The sequence below is a fragment of the Hoplias malabaricus genome, chromosome X2 (assembly GCF_029633855.1).
Source record: "Hoplias malabaricus isolate fHopMal1 chromosome X2, fHopMal1.hap1, whole genome shotgun sequence".
In the NCBI taxonomy this organism is placed as follows: domain Eukaryota; kingdom Metazoa; phylum Chordata; class Actinopteri; order Characiformes; family Erythrinidae; genus Hoplias; species Hoplias malabaricus.
Window position 1 is genome coordinate 28,368,294 of NC_089819.1, and position 23,386 is coordinate 28,391,679.

Below are 23,386 nucleotides of genomic sequence, written 5' to 3' on the forward strand. Positions count from 1 at the left end.
CTATCTATCTATCTATCTATCTATCTATCTATCTATCTATCAATCTCTATCTATCTATCTATCTATCTATCTATCTATCTATCTATCTGTCTGTCTGTCTGTCATCTATCTATCTATCTATCTGTCTGTCTGTCTGTCATCTATCTATCTATCTATCTATCTATCTATCTATCTATCTATCTATCTATCTATCTATCTATCTGTCTGTCTGTCTGTCTGTCATCTATCTATCTATCTATCTATCAATCTCTATCTATCTATCTATCTATCTATCTGTCTGTCTGTCTGTCATCTATCTATCTATCTATCTATCTATCTATCTGTCTGTCATCTATCTATCTATCTATCTGTCTGTCTGTCTGTCTGTCATCTATCTATCTATCTATCTATCTATCTATCTATCTATCTATCTGTCATCTGTCTGTCTGTCTGTCTATCTATCTCTGTCTGTCTTTATATCTATCTATCTATCTGTCTGTCTGTCATCTATCTATCTATCTATCTATCTATCTGTCTGTCTGTCTGTCTGTCATCTATCTATCTATCTATCTGTCTGTCATCTATCTATCTATCTATCTGTCTGTCATCTATCTATATATCTATCTATCTATCTATCTATCTATCTGTCTGTCTGTCTGTCTATCTATCTATCTCTGTCTGTCTGTATATCTATCTATCTATCTATCTGTCTGTCTGTCTGTCATCTATCTATCTCTATATCTATCAATCTCTATCTATCAATCTCTATCTATCTATCTATCTGTCTATCTGTCATCTATCTATCTATCTATCTGTCTGTCTGTCTGTCATCTATCTATCTATCTGTCTGTCTGTCTGTCATCTATCTATCTATCTATCTATCTATCTATCTATCTGTCTGTCTGTCTGTCTGTTTATATAAATATCACATTCATAAAAGCTCTGGAAGTGTGTTATTAAATGTATGTTATAAGTAATGTGTAGGAACTAAAATGGTTGTAATATAAAAGTAATTAATTCTGTAATAATTCATAAATTCCTCATAGCTTTCAATAATCACACACACGTAATATTTACACAGTGGTGTCACTAGTGTTAATAACCACTGTTTACACACATTTAATATTACTATAGAACACAGTGTAACAGTGGTGTAGGTTTGAACATGACTCTGATATAAAACAAGTTCAGTTCAGAGCAGAGTAATTAACGCACAGTGTGTTATAGTCGTGTTATGATCAGTACTCTGTGTTGTATTGTACAGATGTGTCTGTGTGTGTGTTGCCACTCCCTCTGTACTGAGTTGTGTATAAATGAAGAGTGTCATTATAATGAAGATGAAGTGTCACTGATGTGTTTTGTCTGTAATAACTGTGTTTACAGTAATAATAAAAGTCTGTGCTTTGGAGCTGTTTGGTGAAAAAAGCTCTCTCTCTCCCTCTCTCTGGATGGAGGGAATATATTGAGAGAGAGAGAGAGAGACAGAGAGAAAATGACTGTGATTTTAAAAAAGCCTTTGAAGTCCCATTTAGCTCCTGCTGATAGTGGGGGGGGGGGGGGGGGGATTATTATGGGATATTTCTGTCCTATTTTTTCCAGCTGAAACAGAAAGGTACACTTCACAACTCTCAACTTTAACATTAAACATAATTTCACTCTCAGTCCCAATAGGGCCACCCTCAGAGGGGCTTCGTCACATTATAAACATCAGAAAACACACAATATTTCACAGAAATGCCACGAACCACGACCTAAAACAAGCTAAAACAACACTTACGTTACAGTAATTTCAGCCCCACGTCTCATCGGCCCTCCGTATCCAGCAGCTCCGCATCCACGGGTTCAATCAACCTCAGATCACAGCTACTCCAGCAAAAAGCACTGGGCTAAATTTACACTAATGAAGAAATGTATAGCGCCCCCTGCCGTAGCCTCCTGCCACTTCCCACATCCTCAGTCACTCTCCAGCTCTCACTGTTAGAGCACCGTCCGCCCGTGGATCAGACACAGCGGCTGCGGCTGGAGTTTATGACTGGTCCAACTTGTAGATGTAAAGTCAGAGACTGTAGCTCATCTTATGTCAGATGCACCATCCTAGAGACGCTTACTGGGTCAGTGTAGTGGACTTTGGGGGACAGTGGGACGGGGCGTCCCCCTCTAAGAACTCCCCCTGTTCCAATACTCACATTCGCACCCTTGTGACCCTCATTTCCAAGTGCCCTTCTAAGTTTGGAAGGTTTTACTGTGTCCCAACTATTTTATTCTCCTCATCAAAGGTGCTCATGAGCGCCCCCTATGCACACTTCATGCAGCCCCTCCTGTAAGTCCACAGTGGGCCCCTGACAATCCTCAGAAAAATGGAGAAACATTAACCCTTTAATTAGGATCTTTTTCTTTATTAAGTTTGAGTCAGGTTTTAAAAACCGCTGCATAGTTTAACTGTAGTGATGTAAACAAACCTCAGACAGTTCAGTTCGTGTTACCAGTGTTAGTTTAACGTTACTACACCCAAGTTTCATATCTCATCAAAGAGAATGGATAGAAACTTGACAAAGAAACAGGACGTCGCTGGAAACCGGACATTTCTTCAGCCATGATGTTTGACCCCCACCTGCTTCTTACTCTACCCCTCCTTTTCTCTTCTCTCTCTCTCTCTCTCTCTCTACACAAGGGAACAGCTCATGGCTCGATCATCCAGGACCATTCTAATCTGTACTAACCTTGCTTCTCTCTTCTTTCACAGACCCTTCGACTAAACACTAGGATACGCCACTCTCTTATCAGTCCCTGCCCTGTCCCCACTCCCCGTCCTCCTGGAGATTTACACAGTAGATATAGGGCATATAAAGTGGAACTCCCTAGATTCACTTCCCTGGATCCGGCTGCAGAGGACGGAGGGCTGAGGGTAACTTAGAGGAGATAGGACCTGAGGGTCGTGGGCAATTTGAACCCATTTCTAACAGTTGTCACAGACTGGTTTAATAAACACTCACCATCTGCGAGAAGCTGCAGCCAAACGCACGCAGAGTGAAAGCAGAGACCCCAGAGGAAACCCACGCAGACACTGGGAGAACATGGAAACTCCACCCAGATGGGACTTGAACCCAAGATCCCAGTGCCTCTCCTCGACCCCTCAAACACTTGACGCCTCACACACTTCCACGAAGGCCTTAAGGTATATTTAGTTAGTTATCGTTACACTTATATAGCGCCTTTCTAGATACCCAAGGACGCTTTACAATCTGCACTGCTCAGAATTCTCAATCCACACACACACTGGTGAGAAGCGGCAGCCAAACGCGCACAGCGTACTCTCAACCAGGAACGACCGTCCACCTGGAGGACTGCATAGGGCACTAGGGTTTCACTCAGGACAGAGCGCCAATCTATATCTGGGCTCACACACATTCATTCACTCACACACCAGGACAGTTATTAGACAGAAGCCAATTCACGGAGGAAACCGGAGCCCCTGGAGGAAACCCACGCAGACACAGGGAGAACATGGAAACTCCACCCAGATGGGACTTGAACCCAAGATCCCAGCGCTGGGAGACGAACGTGCTCACCACTAAGCCACTGTGCCGCCAAATATATATATATATATATCACCAGGTGTCCCACTACGTTCCGTCCTGATTTCCACACTCTGGAGAGTGAATAAAGAGCGGCTGCGTCTCACGATTCTCTCTGATTTGTAAAGCACTCTGAACGGCTGCGGTGTAAATAAACTCACCTTGCAACTCTCTCACAGCCCTTTTCCAGCAAATAAAATCTGCTTGTGTTCAGGATTCAGAACGCTGACACTCTCCGGTGTGTAACACACAAGTTTAAAGGTAAATTACGCCTGAGAACACAGACAGGGTGAATGTACAGGTGTGAGACTCACGTACGGCGTTTTATTTTGGACAATGGACTGCACCAGAAACCCTGGGGTAGTCACTGCAGGTGATTAATGTTGACAGATGTAGAATTAATAAATACAATAAAAAGTTGACAAAGTAAAACCTCTCAACGTGTGTCGGTTAGTAATTAGTTAAGACTTAACCCTTTAGTGACGTTTCTAATTTCTAATAATAATGTACTCATTGGTACTCTTTGATGTTGTGATGTTTGCGAAACTGAAAACGAAGCAATTTCTTGTCTTTTCCACCAATAAAACAAAATGAAATTTATTTTCCCATTTGTCAGGAATGGTGTTTGAAAGTGCAGTAAAGGACCCTCCAGGGTGTAGGGCCCCCTTCGAGCCTCTGCAAACGACTCCAGTTTCCTTCCACATTTCATCAAAAGTTAGGGTGACCAGATCTGAGATGGTGAAAAAGAGGGAGGGGGGGTGGGTACATGAGCTTTGCATGACATAAACAAGGACTACTGACGTGCAGACTGACCAATTAAATATTTACAGAGAAGGTTATCGACCAATAACGGTAGCTCTACACTCAGACTCAGAAGATTTTAGGCTACTTCACCACGCCCCCTTCTCACTCAAGCGAACCAATCGGAGTAGGGGAGGGCGGGACTAGTTTGTGAACGAAACTTCTCGAAGTTCTATGTAAACTCTAGAAAAACAAAATTAAAATGGTGATATCTCTCCTGATGCCAAGACCACGGCTGGTGACTGAGGGCAAAGATGGAGGTCCACTGGAGTTTCACAGCATTTTTTTGGGCGAGCCACTGACGATTCAACAGAATTATAGACAAAATGCTGCATTTTAGCACTTTTCCATTCACAGTCCAATTTACATTTTTCTCCTTCATTAGGTTCTTTTTGTTATTCTTTATAAAAAAAAAAGATCAGTAATCATTTAAATCCAGCACAGCGTCAACATTTTTATCATTTAATCATTTTAAATCAGTCTTATACTCATTATTATATCTCTCTTAGTGTGTTTTCCAGAATAAAAGTCTCTGTGAGTGTAAACTCTGTGTGAGGAGATTATAAATGAGTTATATCCTGTACAGGACAGTAATCTGAGGGGTCCGATGGTGGACCAGCAGTGGGCTACAGTCAGTGGTGTGCCACTTCTTCGTCTGTCCTCATCAAACAAATAAAACCAAAGCCCGTATCTTTGAGTGAAAATGCTCAGTGTGACTTCGTATTCATGCGTCTCGTATTGAACCAGTCACGAGGCCGATGAGACACTCCTGAGGGTTAAGCTGCATTAAGCCTTGATCCATTTTCCTACAACACTGACCTACTCTCAGCCTCAGAGGCGCTCCTGGCCTTGCTGCTCTAAAGAAACCCATTTAAATGAATACATAAAAAAACTAGACGAGAAACAGGCAGCGACACTGTGGCATTCTCCATCAGATCCTCGTCTCTATCTCCGTCCACCGCTCGCTCTTTCTCTCATCTACCACTCTTTATGGCTTCAGAATGACTTCTACAGTAGCCGAACAAAACCCATGGAGTCTGAATGAGGTCGGGAATATTGTGAGGAGGAGCGGAGAAGAATGGGAAATATCTTTTATACGGAGTCGGTGTCGATAGGAATTATGAGCACTGGATAGATCTCCTTCAGCTTTAACTCTGAGAAAATCAATCGAGGGAAAGCAATAAGGTCCACTTCTATACGTCTGCGTTTTCTTCAGCAGCATCTCAGTGTTCACAGCGCTCCGGACAATGGGAATGGACCTTGGAAAATAATAGAGCAAAAATGTGGTTGAAAACTGACTTCATAACCTTCTTCATTCACTCACTGGCCACTTTATTAGGTACCCACCGTCTACAGACAGCTTTCTTCCATTTTATCAGACGCTGTCGGCTGGACGTTTTTGGTCGGTGGACTGTTCTCAGTCCAGACACTGAGGGGTTTAAAAACTCCAGCAGCACTGCTGTGTCTGATCCACTCTACACCAGCACAACACACACTAACACACCACCACGTCAGTGTCACTGCAGCGCTGAGAATGATCCACCACCACATCACACCTGCTCTGTGGGGGTCCTGAGCGCCGAGGAACAGGGGGAGAGGGGGGTAACAAAGTATGCAGAGCAACAGCTGGACTACAGTCTGTGATTGTAGAAGTGCTCCCGTGTGGTCAGTGGAGTTTGAAGTGACGGTGTACTGTAAACAGAACCAAAACACAGACCCCAGCCTCGTCTTAATATCCACAAGGAATTTGGAATCACTTTATTTACATCCTATTTTTCATAATACACTTACAAATAAATATTGCATTCTTACATGTCTACATTTCCACGCTACCGGTCATCCTGTGAATATATGTTCACCTGAGCATTCGGGAAAAAAAGAGGGGAAAGGATAAGGAGCGGGAGCGGCTGCTCTCTCTCTCTGTGTCTCTCTGTCTCTCGTTCCCAGAGAAAAAAAGTCTCTAATAAATTAACGATTTGAGGAAAAACACGGGAAAAATGAGAATTCCTGGAGAACGTTCGGACAATAATAAAAAATAATGAGCTATGAACAAACGCTCACAGGAACAGAGCGGCTAAGGAGATACATGTACATCAGGAAAAGAAACGAAGAACCCAGAGACATTCGTACACGGAGTGTAAATGGAGCTGAAACCGACCACGCCCACCTCCGTAGCGACGGCTGATTGGTCAGGACTATTGGGCTCTTTATTGAAACACTCAGTCTGTGTTGGTTATTCCTCGTCATGTCCGACGTTGTCCTGACTCTGGTGGGACCCAGGGTCAGTGTTACTAGTCTGGCAGACCCTCAGTCAGAGTTCAGAGAGAGTCTAGACACTGCTCTCAGATCAGATCTCATGATCTACACCAGGGTTTTGGTTCTTTGTCCCTCGTTTGTGCAAACGGACACATTACAACAGCGTCCGAATTTAAAGTCTGAGTCCTAGCCGTCTGTATCTTTCCCTGGGTAGTGAAAACCCATCGTCTGTCTCGTCTGGAGTGGTCACCATCCAGGATTTAGTCTTCTGTAATCACCGCATTCCTTCAGGGACCCAATCTGGGTGGTCAAAGTCTATCTTTATCTCCTGGAAATGGTCAGTGGCCGCCATCTCTCGTCTCCGAACAGACAACGTCCATCAAATCCACCGTATATAAGTCCATTTTATCTTCTCTGGACGGTCAAGATCCAAGTTTCTATCTTCTGTAACACTCACGTTCCATCAGTAGACTTCTCTGCACGGTCCACGTCCATCACTCACCTCGGATCTGTCTACGTCTCCCGTAAACGGACAGTGTCTATTTTCTCTCCTCTCTGGATAGACAGAGTCCATCGAATTCAACATCTGAATAGTGAAAGTCCATCTCCGGTCACCCATCTCTTGCCCTCTCTGAGGGGTCAACATCCAACAAGTCCCTCATCAAGCGCCCGGAATTCCTCTCCTGTCTGATCTGGACCCTCACAGTCCATCTTCTGTCGTTTCTAGACGCTCAGTTTCCACTGGATGGTGAACGTCCATCTTTAACCTGCTCTGAAAGATCAGTATCCGTCTCGTGTCTCCTCTGATCGGTCAGTGTGTGTATTGTCCACTTGTCCACGTCCCTCTGAAGTCCTGAATGCCTTTGCAGTGGGACCTGGGGGAGGAGAGTGTGTGTGTGGACCATCCCTCAGGTGTTTACTGGTTGTTATTGTTTAGTTCTGTATCTCACAGCTCAGTTGTGTGTGTGTGTGTGTGTGTGTGTGTTCTACTGGAAGATCAGTTCACAGAGATCAGCTCCAACTAGCATAGGGAGGCTAAAACAAAGCTAACCTTCATCTCTCTGTCTCTCACTCACACACACACACACACACTCTCAGTCATTCTCTACCTTCCTATTCCCTCTCTCTCTCTCTCTCTCTCTCTCTCTCTGTGTGTGTGATGTACTGCTGTATTTTATTGGTGTGTATTATTGTATAAATGTTTATTGAACTGTATTTTATTGCATTGTATTGTAGTGTTGTGCTGTATAGTATTTCAGAGATGTGTATTGTGTTGTATATTGTTGTGTTGCATTATGTAATGAATCTCCTCTTTTTGTTTTCTCTCTCCTCAGTGCAAAGGCATTACAGGTGAGTTTGTATTGAGTCTGTTCTCCTCCCTCCCTCCCTCTCTCCCTCCCTCTCTTCACAGATTGTCTTGCAGTCTCTCCATGTAGGTTCTGAGCTCTGCTGATTGGCCCAGGTCCATGTCCTGACACACCCACTTTATGTCGTCTTCGTTCCCGATCAGGACGTTGTTGGTGTACGGACCTCCTTCGTCGGGGAGCACTGTGGCGAATGACGTGAACTTCACCCTCTTCCGCTTCACGGCACTCGGGGAATTGTTGAGCGCTTCGTTTTTGCCGCCGTTTGGATCGCCCATGCTTCGGGGCAAACTCTGAGCATGGGCGGAGCCTCTCTTCTGGGCTCCGCCCCCGTTCAGCAAGTAGTTGCTCTCCTCACACCCTTCATTTCTGTCGATCGCTGTGGTGCATTCATCCCCGGGCCCCAGGACCCCGCCTCGTTCGCCATGGTGGTCCATCAGGTCGTTGCCGAGGTCGTTGCCGAGCCACACCCAGTCGTGGGCGTGGTTCATGTTGCCCTGCTCCAGGACGGGCAGCTGTTTGTGGCGATAGCGGAAAGCGAAGCTGACGCAGTTGATGAGGAAGACGAGAATCGCGAGGCAGAAAACCCCCAGCAGGGCGTACATCCCGATCTCCAGGTCCGATAGGCGGCGAGGATTATGGGTGAGGTCACTCCCGCTCCCTACTGGCAGCTCCACCTGTTCAAGAGCAACATTTTATTATTATTACGTTACCCCACATTTTAGAGCGATTTCACACATGAAAATCTGGACATCACCTGTGCTGGGAAGCCGCTGTAGCCCCCGGGGCTGTTGTTATTCTGCCCCCCAGCCTGCTTCCTGCCCTGGTTCCTGCTGGTGACGCTGGACTTTGTCGTGGCCGTGACCTTCTTCAGAGCTCCCTCCTCTCTCTCTGTGAACTTCCAGCCGTCGGAGCTGCCGTTTTTGTCCTGGTCCGTGACTTTCTGCCTCTGCTCGCTGGTGCTGTTGTCTATGGCCGGGTCCCCGCCCCCGTCCTCGCTTGCCCGGCTCTTCTGCCCCACGTCGTTTTGTCCAAATTTGACCTGGACGCTGCCTACACCCATGGCCAGGACGCTCTTCCTCTTGGACTTCTGGCAGGTCTCGGAGATGAGCATCTCCACGCGGAGTAGCGGTCCCTGGCCCTCGCCCTGTGCCGCCACCACTGGCCACTGGGGCGGTGCCATGTCCTGGGAGGTGGACACCACCCGCTCGTCCAGAGACGTGGCAGTAAGGGTGTAGTCCCGCGGGTCGTAGATATCCAGCGGCGTCACTGAGCCGTCACTGTACTGGATCCACGCACTGATTACTGCTTCCTGAGAAAGAGAGAGAGAGGAAGAGAGAGAGAGAGAGAGAGAGAGAGAGAAGTGGAAACGAAAGAAAGACAGTGAATATCTATTTGAACTTGATCTTGGCCTCGGCTGAGGTCATGTGCAGATGAGGGACGGTTTGATCTGGACAGACCTCCATCGCTCCACTGCCCGACACTAGGGGGCATTACGCCCCTCAGGCAGACTCCTAGCTTTGAGCATGGGGACCTCAGCCTCATGTGCAGCTGCTCTGGTCTCTGTCAGTGTTTCCTATGGGGGGTGTTTGAGTGTCGGTGCCGGGTGTGTGAAGTGTAGATGTCTTTATTGTCTTGTATTACTCTGAATTTTAATGCCGTGATTTTAAGAGTGAAGCAAAGCAGTGTTTCCTTATGTTCCCTTGTTCCCTAACTCCCTCGCTCCCTCGTCCTCGTCTTTCAGCTCCCGGGCGCTGGACCCAGACGGCCGCATCATTAATCAACTCGCCGCAGCGGTTTCTCTTAATAAACACACACACATCAGTTCAGCGTTTCCAATTAGACACGAGTGGGATGAAGGAGTTTATTTATTTTTTAATCAAAAACCTCGTTTCTTTTTTTTTTTTTTTTAAACGAGCGAGACTCCAGCACTTTCACAGACTAATCAAATCCCAACGCTAGGAAACAATCACTTCCCTTCAACTCCGCGGCACAGATACATTTAGAAAGAGAATTAACAACAATAATAATAATAATAAAAACACTCTTGAGGAGGTTAAGCGATGACAGACTCCTTCAGAGGATTTTCACACTGATCCCGTCAACATCTCAGTGCAGAAACACTGCGCAGACGGGAGGGATGTGGCTGAATCCAACAATAACTCCAACAATCTTCAGAACAGGCAAACCACGTCCGATTCTAAAAGTCCTTTCAGTGCTAAAACAGAGCCCTGCACTTTTATTTTGACGGGCCATCAATTCTGGGCCTTCAGTCTGTTTCTCAAATCCAAGAGCACAAAGAATGGAACCGTGTTCTCTAGAAGAACGTTCTTAATGTTCACCTCCACAGGGCAGATCTGTGATGCCTCAGCGAATGACGGGACGTTCAGGTGGCTCTCATGGGCGAGTCATGAACCGGCGGGTCCTCGTCATTTTGGAGTGGAGTGCTTTGTGTGCTTCGTCAGAGGAGGATGACGTTGGGCAAGAACACACAGAAGAACACACACTGAGAATCTGCCCTGGTGTTAGGCCCCGGAGCCTCAGAGGTCGAGGGGTTGTGTATATAATTAATATTTTATCACTGTTCCTTTAGTAAAGCCTCACACCTCTGTTTTGACCTGTGTTTAATCACAGCCTCACGCTTCGGGAACGAGCCTCTGACTGAAGGCAGGTTTGGTTCATGGTGAGCACCAGAGGGGATTAGTCTCTGCTGCTCCTTTAACATTATCTATTGCTCACCACATAGGGGTCGAGAGGGGTGTGTGTGTGTGTGTGTGTGTGTGTGTACCTGTTTAGGTGTGTGTAGCAGGTCCTGAGCAGTAGTGCTGATATATAACGCTTTAGTGTGTGTGCGTGTGTGTGTGTGCATGTGTGTGTGTGTGTGTGTGTGTGTGTGTGTGTATACCTGTTTAGGTGTGTGTAGCAGGTCCTGAGCAGTAGTGCTGATATATAAAGCTTTAGTGTGTGTTTGTGTGTGTGTGTGTGTGTGTGTGTGTGTGTGTGTGTGTGTGTGTGTGTGTACCTGTTTAGGTGTGTGTAGCAGGTCCTGAGCAGTAGTGCTGATATATAAAGCTTTAGTGTGTGTGTGTGTGTGTGTACCTGTTTAGGTGTGTGTAGCAGGTCCTGAGTAGTAGTGCTGATATATAAAGTTTTAGTGTGTGTTTGTGTGTGTGTGTGTGTGTGTGTACCTGTTTAGGTGTGTGTAGCAGGTCCTGAGCAGCAGTGCTGATATATAAAGCTTTAGTGTGTGTGGCGCTGGGCTGAAGGCTGAGGGATAAAGACCCCACTAGCTGGACCCCAAGGTCAGTGATGGTCACTTTATCGTCCAGAACTGTGATGGTCCTCTCGGCCAAGATGGAGTCGGACAGAGGACTGATCACCTGAAACAACACACATCCACACACACACACACTAAATACTACAGCGTGTCTGCGTAACAACAAGCAAAGAAACATCAAAGTGAATCAAAAGTGAAAAAGTCACAATGACACACTGACATCACAATGACACACTGACATCACAATGACGTGGTGCTGCATGCAACACTGTGGTAATGTAACGTTCTTACAGTGAAACTCTAACACCATAAAAATGTGAGTGTATAACTATGTCTCTGTGTAAAACATCCCAGTGTGAAAATGTCCCAGTGTAATCCCGTCCCAGTGTAATCACGTCCCATTGTGAAAATGTTCCATTGTAATCACGTCCCAGTGTGAAAATGTCCCAGTGTAACCACATCCCAGTATAATCACATCCCAGTGTGAAAAAGCCCCAGTGTAACCACTTCCCAGTGTAACCACTTCCCAGTGTAACAACGTCCCAATTACATTCTGTATTCTACAATATTAATATGCACATTTTTGTATCAGTTTTACTCTATGCTTATTCACTATATAATTTATAATATATGTACACTATCTATATCTATAATCTAATCTCTGCATCTATAATGTCCAATGTATACATAAATAAGTTACTTCTATGTAATATTTTACTTCTAATCAGAGCAACATTAAAACTTGCACAGTTTTTAACACTTGCTACTCCATATATTTATTAATTTTATTTCAGTTTATTTGATCTGATTTTTTCTTATTTTTACATTGCATGTATATTTTATAGATGTGGACCATGTTTTCAGTTTCATTAAATTTTCTGCACACTGTACTGCATCCTTGGGATCTTAAAAAGTGTAATCTTAATATGCATCTTATTATTTTATAAATTATTATACTATTATTGTATTAAAATTAATATTATACTCACAATCCAATTTATATAGAGAGGATTCAGAGAGAGAAAAAGAGAGTGAGAAAGAGAGCGAGAAAGAGAGAGACTGACAGACAGAGAGAGAGAGAGAGAGAGAGAGAAAGAAAGAGAGAGAAACAGACAGAGAGAGAGAGAGAGACAGAGAAACATAGACAGAGAGAGAGAGAGAGAGAGAGAGAGAGGCCGTGACAGTGTGTGGTGTTTGAGTTAAACTGAAGTGTACATGTGTGTGACAGCGGAATTCACACTGTGTCAGAACAAAACAGAATAACCCATTACAACGCTCTCGCTCGCTTTCTCTGTCACACACACACACACACACACACACACACACGCACACACACACACACAGTCTCTCTCAGTGATTCCAGGTAGGCTCCAGACCCTGAACTGTGTAAGGATTACAGACAATGAATGAATGTATATTTTCTGCAGGGCCTTCCTATTAATGGTTTTTGTCTTTTGGTATGTGTACCCTATTGAAAATACAGACAGCCACCACCTCTTTGTGTCGGGGGGTAAAGGATCCCACAGTGTATCATAATGAGGATTACCTGCTGTTAGCCACATTAGCATTTTCACCATAGAATCTAATGTAAAACTGTTAGCATCAGACTCTAGTGTGTGTCTCTGCTCTTCTGTCACACAGATCACACACAGGCTTCAGTTATCGTCTTATTTCACTGCTGTGTTGTTGTAGTGTGTAAGAGACGACAGACACAAGCCCTGTACTCCTCCGTCTCAGTCTTTTCCCCCTGTTTACAGGTAAATAATCTGACCCCGCCGTCCCTGCGCTCTGAGAGTGAACAGACTCTTGGAGGATAACGTTTTGACAGTCACCTAAATTATTCCTGTTGTTTGGATTAAAGTTTTATAAAATAGTTCTCCTTGTCCGAGAGTGTCAGTGATCAGTGAGAGAGGTTTCCACACCGCAGCGAAGCTGAGGCAGAAGCTTCTTTACTAACTGACTAACAGAGCAAACATGACATAGATAAATGTGTCAGGAATCCATACTTACATTTATTTAATTTTAACATAAATGAGGACTAAAAGTGCCATAAAACAATGTAAATATCACGGTTTATATTTGAGCTGTTTTTGAGGAAATGTTGGTCCCAGATACGGCGGACACTCTGTACCGTGACGTCAGATGCAACTCATGAATTCATTCACCAGTGATGTCCAGGTGCGTATGTACCTGTATGGCGGTGATGCCCAGGTGCGTATGTACGGGTATGGCAGTGATGTCCAGGTGTGTATGTACCTGTATGGTGGTGATACCCAGGTCACGCCCCATCAGGACCCTGCCATCAATCAACCGAGCGATCCGGGGGTCCTCCACTTTCAGGAAGTCCAGCACCAGATCTGTGATATCAGCCGACCAATCAGAGCCCAGCATGTGGACGAGGTCTCCGCCAGGGTCTGCCGGCTCGGCCACAAAGTGCGTGAGCACACGGACGAGTGCATACTGATACTGCAGCGTACAGCCCTTCCCCTTCCTCTCATCGTCGTCATCATCCTCACTGTCCCGCGTTGGCCTGGGAGGGACGAAGAAACAAGGGGACAGCAGGATGGGGATTAATCTCAAAAAAACACCAATAAACACCAATATCTTCCAGTAAACACCAACATTCTGCAATGACTATCATCACCATCAACACCATCATCATCACCATCATCACAATCAACATCATCACCATCATCACCTACATCATTATAATCATCATCACCTACATCATCATCATCACCATCAACATCATCATCACCATCATCACCATCATCATCATCACCGCCATCACCATCATCACCTACATCATCATCACCATCATCACCTACATCATCATCACCATCAACACCATCACCATCATCACTATCATCATCATCACCATCATCACCTACATCATCATCACCATCAACATCATCACCTACATCATCATCATCATCATCACCATCATCACCTACATCATCATCATCATCATCACCATCATCACTATCATCATCACCTACATCATCATCACCATCAACATCATCACCTACATCATCATAATCATCACCATCAACATCATCACCATCATCATCATCACCATCATCACTATCATCATCACCATCATCACCTACATCAGCATCACCATCAACATCGTCACCTACATCATCATTATCACCATCATCATCATCATCATCACCATCATCATAATCATCACCATCAACATCAACATCATCACCATCATCATCATCACCCTCATCACTATCATCATCATCACCATCATCACCTACATCATCATCACCATCATCACCTACATAATCATCACCATCAACATCATCACCATCATCATCATCACTATCATCATCACCTACATCATCATCACCATCAACATCATCACCTACATCATCATAATCATCACCATCAACATCATCACCATCATCACTATCATCATCACCATCATCACCTACATCATCATCACCATCAACATCATCACCTACATCATCATAATCACCACCATCATCACCATCAACATCATCACCATCATCATCATCACCACCATCATCACTATCATCATCATCACCATCATCACTATCATCATCATCACCATCATCACCTACATCATCATCACCATCAACATCATCACTTACATCATCATAATCATCACCATCAACATCATCATCATCACCTACATCATCATCACCATCAACATCATCATAATCATCATCACCATCATCATCATCATCATCATCATCACCATCATCACCGTCATCACCATCATCACCTACATCATCATCACCATCAACATCATCATAATCATCATCATAATCATCACCATCATCATCATCATCATCATCATTATCACCATCTTCATCATCACCATCATCACCGTCATCACCATCATCACCTACACCATCATCACCATTATCACCACCATCAACATCATCACCATCATCATCATCATCACCATCATCACCTACATCATCATCACCATCATCATCATCATCACCATCATCACCTACATCATCATCACCATCATCACCACCATCAACATCACCACCATCAACATCATCACCATCAACATCACCATCATCATCATCATCATCATCACCATCATCATCACCATCATCAAATCACATTTATTCGTATAGTGCTTTTTACAACTGATGTTGTCACAAAGCAGCTTCACAGAATTCCGGTAAAGACAGAGTTTTGGCATGAAATGTAAAGAATGAAAAAGATGTAAAAACCCCCAGGTGAGCAAGGCCATGAGCGACAGTAGCAATGAAATACTCCCACAACTGAGGAAGTAACCTTGGGAGGAACCAAGGCTCACAAGGAGTGACCTATCCTCCTCTGGTCAATCATCATCATCATCATCATCATCACCACCACCATTAGCATCATCACCACCATTAGTATCATCATCATCATCATCATCATCAACATCATAATAATCACCATCACCACAATTATAACCAGAATCACCATTATCATCACCACAAGTATCACCATCATCAGCAGCATTACCACATCACAATCACCACTATTATCACAGTTCTCACCACCATCTGTGTGCACTGATTTGGGGTGGCGGGGCAGGGGTACATCATATCCAAAAAGCACCTTCAGCTTCCAATAAAATCCACAAACACTCACAGACACCAAATTCTCACAGCATTGTTTGGAGTTTGCAGAGACAGTGACGCTGCAGAGAGACCACACACTGATCCAGTGTTTCATCTTCTCACACTCTTCAGGGTGGGAGGTGTTTTAAAATGTGCTCTAAAATGTTAAAAGCATTTCCTCCTGACTCCCCTCACCATTAAACACACACACACACACACACACACACACACACACACCACACCAATCTCTGCTTCAGAGTACGACTGTGAGATTACTCAAAATTTGCTGCTCCCTCCCAAAGTGTGTGTGTGTGTGTGCCTCTGTGTGTGTGTGTGCCTCTGTGTGTCTGTGTGTGTGTGGTATCTTTAGAGGCACAGAGAGACAGAAATTGGCCAAATTGAAAAATGGGCCCAGCAGACTGAGCGAAGGCCATTGGCAAGCTAGTACCATAATAACACACACACACACACAGCAGGGAAATGGGAGTGGTGACAGTGGGTCTGCTGGGGTTTAAATGACCGTGTGTGTCATGTTTCTTGGCAGAAAACATTCGCAACAACAAAACAACCACTTAACAGAGATCATTATGTCCGTCTGGGCTTAATTATCCCAGCAAAACGAACAAAAACACACACACACACCTCTTGTTGGTGGTGATGGGAACTCTCCATCCTTTCACCTGACTCAACTCCACATCCGAGACGTCGATCTGCAGCGGTAACCGTGGAACCCAGACGGTGAGCTCTAATTGGCCGCTGAGGTACAGGTATGTAAAGTTGACCTGGAGAGAGACACGCCCCCTCATCTCTTTCCCATTCACCAACACCTCATCACATGATGGAGAGACCTGGGGAGAGAGAGAGAGAGAGAGAGAGAGAGAGAGTGAGTGAGAGAGAGACAGAGAGGGAGATGAGAGAGAGAGAGAGAGAGACAGAGAGGGAGATGAGAAAAAGAGAGAGAGCGAGAGAGTTTTTAGAGGACAGTAAATAAACAGTGTGTGGTCTCTGAGTTTTGCTCAGTGCTGTGTGTGTACAATAATCTACACACGCTCTAAAATTAGATGCTGGGCTGATACTGGTGTGAAAAGAGTGTGGAAGGGGGCTTTAAAAAAAAACGCTGTGCCGTCACTGTTTCACCTTTCATCATTTAGACATTTCTAACTTCTCCACCTCCTCAGTGTAAAACCCTTGTGTGACATTGTTTTTTTTTTTGGTGAATTTTGGGCATTTTTTTCATTCAGTTTTTTATGCGCAGAGTGAAAACTCTGGATAGAACCTGGGAAAGTGAGTGTTTACAGTCACACAGACCCCGGATAAACCCCTCCCCTTTATACCAGCCGTCCAACCATAACTCAGCAACGGGAAATAAGCAAGGCATTCATTCAACACAGGGCTATTATACTGTGTGTGTGTGTGTGTATGGCAGTGGTAAAAGTGTATCACACACAGTAGTATCTAAAGGTTGCACACATGGTCATCACTCTTCTGCAACTTTCTCTCTCTCTCTCTCTCTGTTGTGTGTATGTGTGTGTGTGTGTGTGGGGATGAGTGAGTGTGTCGACAACTAAATGACACTATACTGTATCCACCTGCAAAATCTCTCTCTCTCTCTCTCACCTCAGTAATACAGATCAGGGTCACTGAGAGGACAGCAGAAGGAGGACTGAGATGTGTGTGTGTGTGTGTGTGTTATAGATTTAAAGGAACACTAGGTAAGATTGTTTTGCTCCTGACCTCCCCCTAGTGAAATACATTTTTAAAACATTGTACTGAAATCAATGGGGAGGGTGAAGGAGGGAGTGTGGTTTCCTACCCTCCTCCAAAAGTTACATAGTGTCATTTCTGTAGTGCTAAATGAGTGTGAGTGACTGGGTGAGTGTGTGACAATGTCCACAGGTGTGAGTGCACAAATGACTGGGTGAGTGGGTGAAATCGTCCATGGGTGTGAGTGACAGGTTGAGTGTATGAGGATGACTGAGTGCGTGTGCAAGAATGACTGGGGTAGTGTGTGAGTGACTGGGTGAGTGTAAAAAGGACTGGGTGAATGTATGAGTGTGTGAGAATGACTGGGTGAGTGTGTGAGAATGACTGGGGTAGTGTGTGAGTGATTGGGTGAGTGTAAGAAGGACTGGGTGAATGTATGAGTGTGTGAGAATGACTGGGTGAGTGTGTGAGAATGACTGGGGTAGTGAGTGAGTGATTGGGTGAGTGTAAAAAGGACTGGGTGAATATATGAGTGTGTGAGAATGACTGGGTGAGTGTGTGAGAATGACTGTGTGAGTGAGTGAATGACTGGGTGAGTGAGTGAGTGTGTGTGTGAGTGACTGGGTGAGTCTGTGAGTGACTGAGTGAGTGTGTGACTGGATGTGTGTGAGTGAATGGACGAGTGTGTGAGTGACTGGATGAGTGTGAGAGTGACTGAGTGAGTGTGTAAGTGACTGGATGTGTGTGTGTGTGAATGAGTGAGTGTGTGAGTGACTGGATGGGTGTGTAAGCGACTGAGTGTGTGAGTGACTGAGTGACTGAGTGTGTGAGTGACTGGATGAGTGTGTGAGTGACTGGATGTGTGTGTATGTGTGTGTGTGTGACTGGATGAGTGTGTGAGTGATTGAGTGAGTGTGTGAGTGACTGAGTGAGTGTGTGAGTGACTGGATGAGTGTGTGAGTGACTGAGTGTGTGAGTGTGTGCGTGACTGAGTGTGTGAGTGACTGGATGTGTGTGTGAGTGAATGGACGAGTGTGTGAGTGACTGAGTGACTGAGTGTGTGAGTGACTGAGTAAGTGTGTGCGTGAGTGACTGGATGTGTGTGTGTGTGAGTGACTGAGTGTGTGTGTGTGTGTGTGTGTGAGTGACTGAGTGAATGTGTGAACCTGTCCTCAAATGTGAGTATTGGGAAGTGAAGCTCACACAGCGCCACCTGGTGGAAGCTTCTTATGAACAACTATAAACTGCACTAATCCAGACAATCTGGAGAATGGAGGGATGCTCACAGACGGACGGAGAGATGGAGTGATAGAGAAAGAAAACAAATTATTGCTCCGCAAAAGACACTCGCCGTCCAAGTGAGAGGCGCTTAGCGGCTCGTTCAACACGAGCAATTACCAGCAATGATAGGAGATAAAGAATAACACACACACACACACATATACCCTTTGTGGATGTCATTAAAGCATGAGTGGCTGCATTAGCAGATAAGAGGAAGCTCTTCCAGGGAAGTGAGTTCACGTGTGTGTGTGTGTGTGTGTGTGTGTGTGTGTGTTCATGTTAATCCAGTGTGCACTCAGCGTGTACACTCTCTGTACAGAAGCATGAAATGTAATGGGATGCTCTGGAGCAGCTGCACCTCTCTTTCTCTCTCTCTCTGAGTCCCCTCTCTCTCTCTCTCTCTCTCTCTCTCTCTCTGAGTCTCTGTGTCTCTCTCTCTGAGTCTCTGTGTCTCTCTCTCTGAGTCTCTGTCTCTCTCTCTGAGTCTCTGTCTCTGAGTCTCTGTCTCTGAGTCTGTCTCTCTCTCTCTCTCTCTCTCTCTGAGTCCCTCTCTCTGAGTCTCTGTGTCTCTCTCTCTGAGTCTCTGTCTCTCTCTCTCTCTCTCTGAGTCTGTGTCTCTCTCTCTGAGTCTCTCTCTCTCTCTCTCTCTCTCTGAGTCCCTCTCTCTGAGTCCCTGTCTCTCTCTCTCTCTTTCTGAGTCTCTCTCTCTCTCTCTCTCTCTCTGAGTCCCTCTCTCTGAGTCTCTGTGTCTCTCTCTCTCTCTCTGAGTCTCTGTGTCTCTCTCTCTGAGTCTCTCTCTCTCTCTCTCTCTCTCTCTTTCTGAGTCTCTCTCTCTCTCTCTCTCTCTCTCTCTCTCTCTCTCTCTCTCTCTCTCTCTCTCTACATTGGTGTGACATGTTCCCAAAGTGTACATTCGACACTTTCCTGTAGCTCCTCCTCTTTTCTCACCCAATGAGAAAAGATCCATCTACAATTACAGCATCGTTCTCTTACAGCTTTAATAACTGACACTTCACCCTAAAGAGAGTGTGTGTGTGTGGAGTCCAGTGTAAACACTTGGCTTGTGTCGCAGCCAAACAGCTGAGGCAGGTGTTTGATGACATTGAAAAATTGATTTAATCTCTGTCTCTATTTTAAAGACAGAATGAAGAGAGAGAGAGAGAGAGAGAGAGGGAGAGAGAGAAAGAGAGAGAGAGAGGAGTGTGAATAGAAGACAGCAGAAGAGAGAGGAGAAATAGGACGAGAAGACGTATGTGAAAAATGACAGAAGTGAGAGAGGGACAGAAAGAGAGAGAGAGTGAGAGAGAGAGAGTGAGAGAGAGTGAGTGAGAGAGAGAGAGAGAGAGAGAGAGAGAGAGAGAGAGAGAGAAGAGCAAAGGAGGTGGGTCTTCACAGGTCACTTCTGATGATGTGAAGAAGCAGATTTCACACGAGAACTTTGTGTGTAACATTTTCAGGCGAATGAAACGTCAGCACATGTTCAGCTTGTTTTCTTTGGGCTTTAACAATAAACAGAGCAGTGAGTCTGTCCCCACACTGTGTGATTAACAGGGCTGCTATTGGCTGAAGGGTGTCCACGCCGGGACTGTGTCTCAGGTCTCACACCAGAGTTGCTTGTGGTTTCAGTCGTCAAAATAAAACAGGTCTGAAAATATCAGAGAGCCGCCAATCAGCTCCGGAGCTGGAGGCATCTGAGGTTAAAATGAGGGTAAAAATGACAGTTCTCATCTGTTTCTTACACACTCTACTACTCCCCCCACCTCTCTCTCTCTCTCTCTCTCTCTCTGTCTCTGTCTCTCTCTCTCCTGTCTTTGTTGAAGTGATAAATCAGTGATTACTTGGCTGACAATGCAAAACACAAAACCCAACAATCACCCGTCATCCTTCAGCTCAAATTACCCAGAAGAACTGGCACTTGCCTTTCAGAGGGAGGGAGGGGGGGGAGGGAATGAGGGGGAGAGAGAGAGAGAGAGAGAGAGAGAAAGCACAGGGACATGATAAAGTGGTGATGTCCTTGTTCTCTGTGTCCAGTGATCCAGGAAAGTCCAGGAGCTCAGATTGTTGCTGTGTCCATCACGTCTTTCATCGTTCAGCTCTGAGCAGCTGATACCGCAGACACACTGCAGGGGGCACTATGTGTCCATGTGCTGTTGTTTCGCTTTGGCCTCCTCCCTGTCTCTACCTGTCAGTGTTGTCTATGGTCCAGGTGCTGTGGTGGCTCCGCCCTCTTCATGCCCTCCACCTGTTCTGACTCAGTGTGTTTAACCCCAGAGTGGATTTGGATTTGAGCTGCTCCCAGCGTAGGAAGTGATAAATTCTGATCTGACTCCAAATGTGACAAGGTCAAGTCCCCCAACACACACACACACACACACACACAAACACACACATTTCCCATCCTTCCTCATAGCCCTGTGGGCACTTAGGAAACTTAAATATCACTCAGCAGCTCTCCATCTGCAGCCCTCCACCTACGGAGCTGCGGGAGGATGCGGTGGGACAGGCTCATATTCCCGATATTGGGAGTGAATCTCCCCTGCCATCCGTTCCCATTAGAGAAGTTAGCTTTGGGTTAATGGAGTTAGTTCAGGAGGAATCATAGCGTTGATCCAATTTACTGTCACCTCCACAATCCACACGGACCCAGGGGGGTCCCACTGGGAGACCAGCGCAGCGGAGGAGTACAATAACGCTCCGGGAGGAAGGCGAAGAAAGATGGATGTTCAAACAAATCTCAGAATTTGGTGTTATTGAACTTTCCACATCGAGTGAATCCTCCTTCTCTCGCTTCGGACCGAGGGCCATTCAAAAGAGGGGTGTTTCTGATAAAATGGCCAGTGAGTGTCAGTAGAGGGGGGGTGTTTCTGATAAAGTGGCCAGTGAGTGTCAGTAGAGGGGGGGTGTTTCTGATAAAGTGGCCAGTGGGTGTCAGTAGAAGGGGGGTGTTTCTGATAAAGTGGCCAGTGAGTGTCAATAGAAGGGGGGTGTTTCTGATAAAGTGGCTAGTGAGTGTCAGTTGAGGGGGGATGTTTCTGATAAAGTGGCCAGTGAGTGTCAGTAGAAGGGGGGTGTTTCTGATAAAGTGGCCAGTGAGTGTCAGTAGAAGGGGGGTGTTTCTGATAAAGTGGCCAGTGAGTGTCAGTAGAGGGGGGTGTTTCTGATAAAGTGGCCAGTGAGTGTCAGTAGAGGGGGGTGTTTCTGATAAAGTGGCCAGTGAGTGTCAGTAGAGAGGGGTGTTTCTGATAAAGTGGCCAGTGAGTGTCAGTAGAGAGGGGTGTTTCTGATAAAGTGACCAGTGAGTGTCAGTAGAGGGGCTGTTTCTGATAAAGTGGCCAGTGAGTGTCAGTAGAGGAGAGGTGTTTTTGATAAAGTGGCCAGTGAGTCCAGTGAGTAGAGCCAGTGGGTGTCAGTAGAGGGGGGTGTTTCTGATAAAGTGGCCAGTGGGTGTCAGTAGAGGGGGTGTTTCTGATAAAGTGGCCAGTGAGTGTCAGTAGAGGAGAGGTGTTTCTGATAAAGTGGCCAGTGAGTCCAGTGAGTAGAGCCAGTGGGTGTCAGTAGAGGGGGGTGTTTCTGATAAAGTGGCCAGTGGGTGTCAGTAGAGGGGGTGTTTCTGATAAAGTGGCCAGTGAGTGTCAGTAGAAGGGGGGTGTTTCTGATAAAGTGGCCAGTGAGTGTCAGTAGAGGGGGGTGTTTCTGATAAAGTGGCCAGTGAGTGTCAGTAGAGGGGGGTGTTTCTGATAAAGTGGCCAGTGGGTGTCAGTAGAGGGGGGTGTTTCTGATAAAGTGACCAGTGGGTGTCAGTAGAGGGGGTGTTTCTGATAAAGTGGCCAGTGAGTGTCAGTAGAAGGGGGGGATGTTTCTGATAAAGTGGCCAGTGGGTGTCAGTAGAAGGGGGGGGGGGGGTGTTTCTGATAAAGTGTCCTGTGAGTGTCAGTAGAAGGGGGGGGGGGTTCTGATAAAGTGTCCAGTGAGTGTCAGTAGAGGGGGGTGTTTCTGATAAAGTGGCCAGTGAGTGTCAGTAGAGAGGGGTGTTTCTGATAAAGTGGCCTGTGAGTGTCAGTAGAGAGGGGTGTTTCTGATAAAGTGGCCAGTGAGTCTCAGTAGAGGGGCTGTTTCTGATAAAGTGGCCAGTGAGTGTCAGTAGAGGGGGGTGTTTCTGATAAAGTGGGCAGTGAGTGTCAGTAGAGGGGGGGGGGTGTTTCTGATAAAGTGACCAGTGAGTGTCAGTAGAGGGAGGGTGTTTCTGATAAAGTGGCCAGTGGGTGTCAGTAGAGGGGATGTTTCTGATAAAGTGGCCAGTGAGTGTCAGTAGAAGGGGGGGGGGGGTTCTGATAAAGTGTCCAGTGAGTGTCAGTAGAGGGGGGTGTTTCTGATAAAGTGGGCAGTGAGTGTCAGTAGAGGGGGGGGGTGTTTCTGATAAAGTGTCCTGTGAGTGTCAGTAGAAGGGGGGGGGTTCTGTTAAAGTGTCCAGTGAGTGTCAGTAGAGGGGGGTGTTTCTGATGAAGTGGCCAGTGAGTGTCAGTAGAGAGGGGTGTTTCTGATAAAGTG

General features: G+C 45.7%; 1 protein-coding gene across 2 annotated transcripts in view; it reads right to left on the minus strand.

Moving 5' to 3' along the window:
* Nucleotides 1-6,115: 6,115 nt before the first annotated feature.
* Nucleotides 6,116-23,386, minus strand: part of LOC136677302 (transmembrane protein 132C-like) — a 356,167-nt gene continuing 338,896 nt past the window's right edge. For both annotated transcript variants that reach the window (XM_066654805.1, XM_066654806.1), the window contains 5 exons: nucleotides 16,496-16,701; nucleotides 13,509-13,782; nucleotides 11,164-11,355; nucleotides 8,733-9,287; nucleotides 6,116-8,652 (listed from right to left, as the gene is read on the minus strand). In XM_066654805.1, coding sequence (XP_066510902.1) covers nucleotides 8,017-8,652; nucleotides 8,733-9,287; nucleotides 11,164-11,355; nucleotides 13,509-13,782; nucleotides 16,496-16,701 — 1,863 coding nt within the window. In that variant the 3' untranslated portion in view covers nucleotides 6,116-8,016. The remainder of the gene's footprint in view (nucleotides 8,653-8,732; nucleotides 9,288-11,163; nucleotides 11,356-13,508; nucleotides 13,783-16,495; nucleotides 16,702-23,386) is intronic.